Here is a 10,000-nt window from a genome sequence, read left to right on the forward strand (position 1 = left end):
CTCTTTCTTATCACCAACAGTGGCTTCCCCTTTGTGTGAGTCGGAGTGTTGTGATGTAGTTGACTGGTTGGTTGGTTGGTCCATGAATTGATTTTTATTTATATTTTTCAAGAATTAAAAAATAACCTAATTTATCTATTTAGGTGGTATGCTTGCTGGTAGTTCTGATGCATTGAACTGTGCTGAATCACTGGATGAAAATTGACGGGCGCAATAGCCGAGTGGTTAAAGCGTTGGACTGTCAATCTGAGGGTCCCGGGTTCGAATCACGGTGACGGCGCCTGGTGGGTAAAGGGTGGAGATTTTTACGATCTCCCAGGTCAACATATGAGCAGACCTGCTAGTACCTGAACCCCCTTCGTGTGTATATGCAAGCAGAAGATCAAATACGCACGTTAAAGATCCTGTAATCCATGTCAGCGTTCGGTGGGTTATGGAAACAAGAACATACCCAGCATGCACACCCCCGAAAGCGGAGTATGGCTGCCTACATGGCGGGGTAAAAACGGTCATACACGTAAAAACCCACTCGTGTGCATACGAGTGAACGCAGAAGAAGAAGTGGATGAAAAGATGATGAAAGGCTGGGTTCTAGAATTCATGATTCAATGAATTGATTGTCTGACAGACAAAGTCAGTATATGAAATCACTATCTTAACTCACTTCAGACGATGGAATATTATAGCGTTCCTGACGACGGAGGACGGAACGCTATAGCGGTTTTGACAATTAAATATTTTTCCACGTTTTCCTCATGGGGTAGCATAAAAATCGCAGCTACACCGGGCATTGTGAATGTGTCAAGGGTCGAATGAAAAATTTCTTTATGAGATTCCGTGACAACACACTCCACAGCGAGCCAGCGAGTTCAGGACCCCACACGACAAGCTAATCTGAATATGTATCAAAAATGGCGTCGCAGGCGATACAAGTGGAAATTTTTTGAGCAAACTAGATCACGACAGCGACTTTTACCACTGCTGAAGTGATTGAAATGCTTCAGTCTGAAGGTTTCAATATTGACGAGTATGATGAAGATGTTGAATAAAGTATCTGTAGTGAAGAAAGCTACCAGCAAGTAGGTACTGATAGTGATTCAGCTTCTGAGAGCAGTGAAGAGGGAGGGGGGTGGGTGTTCACACGACGTGAAGAGAGGGGTCAGTGGGTCAAGTACAGTGAGTTTCATTCAGTTAATTTATGTTTTGTATTTTTTTGTGATTTTTTTCCGAACCTTAACAAATGGGTCATCTGTAGGGAAAAGCAGGGGAGATAACTAGTTGTCCGGAGTAAGTTAAAAAAAACAGCAATGAAATTTTCCATTTCAAATGTTTTATTTTATGATTTAATGAACTGACTGTCCGGCAGACAAATTCATTATATGAAATTACTATTTTAAAAAACAGCAATAAAATGTTCCGTTTTGAATGTTTTGAAACGTCAATTTCTAATGTCACTGCAACAGCAGTTGATTTACAAACACTCAAAGTAAATAACTATCAACTAATTAACTAATAAGTGAACTATTTCAACTAATTGTCTAAAATCTCAGGCCTTGGGAAATAAAGTTACAAGCTCAGAGTTCTGTGTGGTCACAGGAATGCCGGTCTGGCACTCATTTAATTTACAAACAAACAAAGTAACTAACAATCAACTACTTGACTAATCAATCAGCTAATTCAGTAAGTTAACTGCCTAAAGTCTCAGTGCTTGGAAAAATAAATTTACAAGCTCTGAGTTCTGTTTGGTCAGAGGAAGGCCGGTGTTGCACATGTTTAACTTAGAAAGTAACTAACAATCAACTAATCTAGTAATCAGTCAGCTAATTCAGTAAGTAAATTGCTTAAAATCTCAGCCCTTGGAAAATAAAGTTATAAGCTCTGAGGCCCGTGCGGTCACAGGAATGCCCGTCTCGCACACATTTGATTTACAAGCAAAGTAAGTAACAATCTACTAATTAACTAATTAGTCAACTAAATCCTCCTGTGTGGAGGAAGGTGGCAGAATGGATAAGACGCTCCTCTGCCAGTACAGTGTCTGTGAGGGTCTGTGTTCGAATCCCGCTCACACCCTTTCTCCCAAGTTTGACTGGAAAATCGAACAGAGCGTCTGGTCTTTTGGATTAGACGATAAACCGAGGTTCCGTGTGCAGCACGCACTTGGTACACTGAAAAAAGAACCCATGGCAACGAGAGTGTTGTCCTCTGGCAAAATTCTGTGGAAATGAATCCACTCGGATTCGTACACAAATACATAAGCATGCACCCAGGCCTGACCATGCGCGTTGGGGTATGCCGCTGGTCAGGCATCTGCCCAGCAGATGTGGTGTTGCATGTGTTGCTCCTTGAGTTGACGGGCACCATAGCTGAATGGTTAAAGCATTGGACTTTCGATCTGAGGGTCCCGGGTTCGAATCACGGTGACGGCGCCTGGTGGGTAAAGGGTGGAGATTTTTACGATCTCCCAGGTCAACATATGTGCAGACCTGCCAGTGCCTGAACCCCCTTCGTGTGTATACGCAAGCATAAGATCAAATACGCACGTTAAAGATCCTGTAATCCATGTCAGCGTTCAGTGGGTTATGGAAACAAGAACATACCCAGCATGCACACCCCCGAAAGTGGAGTATGGCTGCCTACATGGCGGGGTAAAAACGGTCATGCACGTAAAAAGCCTACTCGCGTATATACGAGTGAACGTGGGAGTTGAAGCCCACGAACGCAGAAGAAGAAGAAGAATCCGCTCAGATTCGTACACAAATACATAAGCATGCACCCAGGCCTGACCATGCGCGTTGGGGTATGCCGCTGGTCAGGCATCTGCCCAGCAGATGTGGTGTTGCATGTGTTGCTCCTTGAGAAAAACTGAAACTGAAACTGAAACTCCCGTGTGGTCACAGGAATGCGGGTCTGGCACACATGTTGGGACCAGACTGGAGGGATCTGTTTGACATCGTCATCGTCGGCGCCCGCAAACCTAAATTCTTCCATGCTGGAAGCAGGTACGTTTCGTGTGTGTGTGTGTGTGTGTGTGTTGTGTGTGTGTGACTGGAGGGATCTGTTTGACATCGTCATCGTCGGTGCCCGCAAATCTAAATTCTTCCATGCTGGAAGCAGGTACGTTTCGTGTGTGTGTGTGTGTGTGTTGTGTGTGTGTGTGTGTGTGTGACTGGAGGGATCTGTTTGACATCGTCATCGTCGGCGCCCGCAAACCTAAATTCTTCCATGCTGGAAGCAGGTACGTTTCGTGTGTGTGTGTGTTGTGTGTGTGTGTGTGTGTGACTGGAGGGATCTGTTTGACATCGTCATTGTCGGCGCCCGCAAACCTAAATTCTTCCATGCTGGAAACAGGTACGTTTTCTGTGTGTGTGGATGTGTGTGTGTGGATGTGTGTGTGTTGTGTGTGTGTGTGTGTGTGTGTGTGACTGGAGGGATCTGTTTGACATCGTCATCGTCGGCGCCCGCAAACCTAAATTCTTCCATGCTGGAAGCAGGTACGTTTTCTGTGTGTGTGTGTGTGTTGTGTGTGTGTGTGTGTGTGTGTGAGAAGGGTTGTGAGTGTGTGTGTGTGTGTGAGAGGGGTTGTGTGTGTTGTGTGTGTGTGTGTGAGGGGGGTTGTGAGTAAGTATGTGTATGTGTGTGTGCTTGTAGGCGTTTTTGTGAGTGAATATGTGTGTGTGTGAACTTGGGTGCATTATGTGTGTGTGTGTGTGTGAACTTGTTTTGAACATGTATGTGCGTTCAGTCAGTCATCTGTGTGCTGATCCTCGGCGCATTGTTGTGTGCAGACCGTTCCGGCTGTACGACCATGACAAGGGGAGAAACGCATGGGGAAGGGTGACCAACCTGGAGAAGGGGCAGGTCTACCAACAGGTCTGGGTTTTAGATTAGAAATGAAATAATAATAATAATGATAATAATAATGGATACTTATATAGCACACTATCCAGAAATCTGCTCTAGGTGCTTTACAAAAACGCTTTTGTTAACATAAAACATCATATCTATGTTACATACACACCAAAATGTGACTACACACACACACACACACACACACACACACACACACACACGCTGCATACATACATTTTAACATACATGCGTATCTGACAGCTACCCTAACACATACGCACACATAGGCAGGCACAAACTTACATAAACACACGCACACACAATACGCATTCATATACATGCATGTAGTTATGTACACATACATATGTATACACACATAGTCAAACACAGCTAACGCAAAGAATTAGGATGAAATAAAGTATAAAATAGTATGAAATGAAACGAAACGAAATAAGATGAAATAAAGTATAAAAATCAAATCAAATCAAATCAAATCAAATCTAAATAGAATAAAATAAAATGAAGTAATAGAGTAAGTCTACCAGTCCTAACCAGTCAGGATTTCGATTAGAAATGAAATATGATAAGTCTGAAATAAAATGAAATGAAATAAAAGAGTAAGTTTTTGTCTGGACTTAAAAATAAAATAAGATAAAGTATAAAATAAATCAACCAGCAGATTGCGATTTAGAAAAAAAATATAAAGTAAGATGAAATGAAATTGAATAATAAAATAAAGTAATATGAAATAAAATAAAACAAGGCCTTCAAGACTCACTTGTGATACACTTAAAAAAAATCCAAGCTTTTTATGTATTGAGTATAATTTCAAGATGTAATGTTTGAGATGAGAAAGATCATTTTAAAGCAAATTAAGTCCCCTAGCATTAATTACAGAGTAATTTCCCTTCTTTACTATCTGCACCAAAACGTTTGCAAAATAAATAAAACTTCCATGCTTAGCAAAAGAAGTTCCTGTCTGAACAAAAAATGATAATAATGACTGCTCTTGTTGTTGGGTCAGAATATCAGATCAAAGTTCCAAGTTAGAGAATACAAAAAATATAAATATAACAGTAAATGCAGTTTGCATATAATTAGGCTTCTTTTTTTAATTTTTTTGTGCCCATCCCAGAGGAGCAATATTGTTTTAAACAAGATGACTGGAAAGAACTGAATTTTTCCTATTTTTATGCCTAATTTGGTGTCAACTGACAAAGTATTTGCAGAGAAAATGTCAATGTTAAAGTTTACCACGGACACACACACACACACACACACACACACACACACACACACAGACAAACCGAACACCGGGTTAAAACATAGACTCATTTTGTTTACACAAGTGAGTCAAAAAAAAGAAAAAGAAAAAATCCAGAACAAAATGACGAAGAATAAAAACGGAAAACGCGTATTGTTTCTCCTCCCAGGGGAACTTGTACCAGCTGCGGCAGATGACAGGCTGGTTTGGGCCCCAGGTTCTGTACTTCGGCGATCATGTGTACAGCGATTTGGCGGTGAGTGTCTGAATACCGGAATGATGCAGTCGGTGTCAGTATTTACAGAATTATTGTTTTGTGTTGTGTTGTATTATATTGCATTGCATTGCATTGCATTGCATTGTATTGTATTGCATTGTATTGTATGGCATTGTATTGTATTGCATTGTATTGCATTGCATTGTAATGTATTGTATTGCATTGTATTGTAATGTATTGCATTGTATTGTAATGTATTGGATTGCATTGTATTGCATTGCATTGCATTGTAATGTATTGTATTACCCTTTTGTCACCATAGATATTCTTTGTGTGAAATTCTAGCTGCTCTCCCCAGGGAGAGCGTACCTACCTACACTGAGAGCGCCACCCTTTTTTTTTTTGTATTTTTTCCTGCCAGCAATGTTATTTGTTTTCCTATCAAAGTGGATGTTTCTACAGCACTTTTGCCAGGGGCAACCCTTTTGTTGCTGTGGGTTTTTTAACCTGCACTAAGTGCATGCTGGCACACGGCACCTCAGTTTATTGCCTCGCCCGAATGACTTGCGTTCAGACTACCACTCAAGGTCTTGTGGAGGGGGAGAAAATACTGGTGACTGGGATTTGAACCAGTTTGCTCAGATTCTCTCGCTTCCTAGGCGGACGCTTTACCAGTAGGCCAACACTCCACATTTTCTGATTTTGCTTACATGTACCGTATGATGATGATTGATTGTTACTGAGAAGGTGTGATCAGTTATACTCTTTTGGTTATTGAACACTTAAACGAAAGTTGTGTTAACCATATTTTATTCTGCCATTAATAATTGTTGTCCCAGATACTTCCAGGGAAATAACTCTCCATTTACTGGCTGTAGGAAATGCATTGACGTAGTTCCTGTTTATGTTCGAAAACAGGTTTGTGGTGTCAACCGTGACTCTTATGTTTATTGTATTCGTTGCTGTTGCCACTATTGCTGTGGCTGATGTTGTTGGTGGTGGTGATTGAAAGATGCAAAGACACAATACGCTTTATAAAGATATCGATGAATTTCTCTTGTAATTGCGCAGGGTATGTAAACTGTATAAAGATCTGCTTTACGATGAACTATCAGAGGGATCTAGGCCCCAAGGCTGCCCCCGACTAAAATTCAAAGACGCTTGCAAACAGGACCTGAAAAGTACAGGTATAGATGTGCTGTCCTGGGAATGTCTTGTGGACTCATGTGGACCCTGGAAATCTGCCATTCAGATAGGGGTGAAACAAGCAGAGAGAAGCCGCACTGACTCGTTGAGGAGAAAAAGAGCCACACGCAAGTCCAACTCTGTAAACCAAGCAGCATCTACCCATATATCTGTCCCACATGCAGTAGAGATTGCCACTCCAGCATCGGTCTACACAGCCACAGCAGGAAGTGCAATGCCTGACAGTGACTACATTTCTGGTGCAGCCATCGTCTCTCGACACGGAAGGAGGCCGATGACGATGACGATATAAACTGTGAAATATGATGATGATGAGAAAGACGAGGATGATGTCGATGATGATGGTGGTGATGATGATGATGATGTCGATGATGATGATGATGATGACTTTCATTGTTGTTGTTTTAATTGTCGTTACGTTGCAGGATCCTTCTTTAAGATACGGCTGGAGGACTGGAGCTATTATTCCGGAGCTTGAGGTTTGTATTGCACATCTGGTGTCATTGTGATTTTATACGGAAGAAAAAAAAAGATTTATGTACAAAGGAGGGAGAACCTAAAAGCTGAACAAAATTAACTGTAAACTTGATTAAATCAGCTGTCCAACTGTACTGCAAAGCAAACTTTAAAAAAAATTCTAACAGCCATACAAAATTATCAAGAACATATTGAAATTATTTTTCCGAAAATCTAGATAGAAAGGGCTTTAAGGCCTCACATTCAAAAAGTACATGTGTATTCTGATTCCCTCGCATCTTTTAAATCTCGTCTCAAAACTCACCTTTTCACTCAGCAATAAGTTCAAATGTGGCAGGTCTACTTCCTTTTCGTTAGGTGTGCTTGACTACGTATGTATACATATGTATGTGTACATAACTACATGCATGTATATTAATGTGTATTGTGTGTTTATGTAAGTTTGTGCCTGCCTATGTGTGCGTATGTGTTAGGGTAGCTGTTAGATACACATGTATGTTAAAATGTATGTATGCAGTGTGTGTGTGTGTGTGCGTGTGTGTGTGTGTGTTTTATGTCAACAAAAGCATTTTTGTAAAGCACCCAGAGCAGATTTCTGGATAGTGTGCTATATAAGTATCCATTATTATTATTATTATTTGAGAGCAGTCCTCCACAGTAGCATGTGACGTTTTTAGTATGTTTAGTTTTAAAAGCATTTCGTTTTATCCTGTAAACTAAAGAGATGATCTGCCTTAATTTTTGACTCACTTGTGTAAACAAAGTGAGTCTATGTTTTAACCCGGTGTTTGGTTGTCTGTGTGTGTGTGTGTCTGTGTGTCCGTGGTAGACTTTAACATTGACATTTTCTCTGCAAATACTTTGTCAGTTGACTCCAAATTTGGCATAAAAATAGGAAAAATTTAGTTCTTTCCAGTCATCTTGTTTAAAACAATATTGCACCTCTGGGATGGGCACAAAAAATAAAAAATGAAGCCTAATTATATGCAAACTGCATTTTCTGTTATATTTATATTTTTTGTATTCTCTAAACTTGGCACTTTAATCTGATATTCTGACCCAACAACAAGAGGAGTCATTATTATCATTTTTTGTTCAAACAGGAACTTCTTTTGCTAAGCGTGGAAGTTTTATTTATTTTGCAAACGTTTTGGTGCAGAGAGTAAAAAAGGGAAATTACTCTGTAATTAATGCTAGGGGACTTAATTTATCACAAGTGAGTCTTGAAGGCCTTGCCTCTCTTGTTATATACTGTAGTGGGGGTGGAACTGAAAAACATTTTGAACTTCACATACACGTTGGATCCTTGCACAGAGGATGTACCTGCATTTACACAAAAACAAAGGCATACAGTGCAGTACAACGCAGTATTGCTTTATTGATCCTACGCAGAGGAAATTTTTGCACTTGCTCATACACATACGTTGAGAATCGCATATTATCACAAGCATAAGAGCAAAAAAGAAGGTATGTATAGCAAAAACTTAAAAGCGTTAATTTTTATACAGAAAGAGTCGATCTACATAATTCCTCTCTCACTCTCTCTCGCTCTCTCTCTCTCTTGTGCAAGCGATCACGTGCGCTGTCTCTGTCTGTCTGTCTCTCTCACATACACATATACGCACACATGCATACACAAACACCCATCCACACACACACACACACACACACACACACCGCAAACAGATGATCATTTGAACAGACAGATGATGAGTTGAATGCACTGTGTTGACCAGACATGATGATGAGTGGATTGCGCTGTGTTGAGCAGACAGATGATGAGTTGTACAGACAGATGATGAGTTGAACAGACAGATTATGAGTGGATTGCGCTGAGTTGAACAGACAGATGATGAGTTGAAGAGCTGGATGATGAGTTGTACAGACAGATGATAAGTGAGTTGAACAGACAGATGATGAGTTGTACAGACAGATGATGAGTTGAACAGACAGATTATGAGTTGTACAGACAGATTATGAGTTGAACAGACAGATTATGAGTGGATTGCACTGAGTTGAACAGCTGGATGATGAGTTGAACAGACAGATGATGAGTTGAACAGACAGATGATGAGTGGATTGCGCTGAGTTGAGCAGACAGATGATGAGTTGAACAGACAGATGATGAGTTGAACAGACAGATGATGAGTGGATTGCGCTGAGTTGAGCAGACAGATGATGAGTTGAACAGACAGATGATGAGTTGAACAGAACAGATGATGAGTGGATTGCGCTGAGTTGCACAGACAGATGATGAGTTGAACAGACAGATGATGAGTGGATTGCGCTGAGTTGAGCAGACAGATGATGAGTTGAACAGACAGATGATGAGTTGAACAGCCAGATGGTGAGTTGAACGGAACAGATGAAGAGTTGAACAGAACAGATGGTGAGTTGAACAGACAGATGGTGAACAGACAGATGATGAGTTAAACAGACAGATGATGAGTGGATGGCACTGTGTGTCACAGACGGAGATCCAGCTGCAGAACGGAGCAGACTACAAGGCGGCCGTGCGATGGCTGGTCATGTTGCAACACCTCATCGAGGAAATGCAGGTAGGGGGCGCTGTTTGCTGTAACGTCATGTTCACTATGTGTCGGGAGTGAAGCAAGGATACATGTTGTTGTTGTTGTTGTTAGTCATCATCATCTTCTTCTTCTTCTTCTTCTTTTTCTTCCTTCGTGGGCTGCAACTCCCACATTCACTCGTTTGTACATGAGTGGGCTTTTACGTTTCTGACCGTTTTCACCCCGCCATGTAGGCAGCCATAATCTGTCTTCAGGGGTGTGCATGCTGGGTATGTTCTTGTTTCCATAACCCACGGAACGCTGACATGGATTACAGGATCTTTAACATGCGTATTTGATCTTATGCTTGCGTATACACACGAAGGGGGTTCAGGCACTGGCAGGTCTGCACATATGTTGACTTGGGAGATCATAAAAATCTCCACCCTTTACCCACCAGGCGCCCTCACTGTGATT

At 41.1% G+C, this 10,000-nt stretch overlaps 1 protein-coding gene across 1 annotated transcript in view; it reads left to right on the forward strand.

Annotated features, from left to right (window-relative positions):
• The window catches only part of LOC143275452 (5'-nucleotidase domain-containing protein 2-like), a 31,564-nt gene that overhangs the window by 16,583 nt on the left and 4,981 nt on the right, over window positions 1-10,000 (forward strand). Inside the window, exons 8-13 of the mRNA XM_076579588.1 lie at window positions 1-35; window positions 2,898-2,999; window positions 3,786-3,870; window positions 5,283-5,369; window positions 6,962-7,015; window positions 9,485-9,571. The exon at window positions 1-35 is cut by the window's left edge and continues 68 nt beyond it. Of these exons, the coding sequence (XP_076435703.1) occupies window positions 1-35; window positions 2,898-2,999; window positions 3,786-3,870; window positions 5,283-5,369; window positions 6,962-7,015; window positions 9,485-9,571 (450 nt within the window). The remainder of the gene's footprint in view (window positions 36-2,897; window positions 3,000-3,785; window positions 3,871-5,282; window positions 5,370-6,961; window positions 7,016-9,484; window positions 9,572-10,000) is intronic.

This window comes from Babylonia areolata, chromosome 30 (genome assembly GCF_041734735.1).
Source record: "Babylonia areolata isolate BAREFJ2019XMU chromosome 30, ASM4173473v1, whole genome shotgun sequence".
Taxonomy (NCBI): domain Eukaryota; kingdom Metazoa; phylum Mollusca; class Gastropoda; order Neogastropoda; family Buccinidae; genus Babylonia; species Babylonia areolata.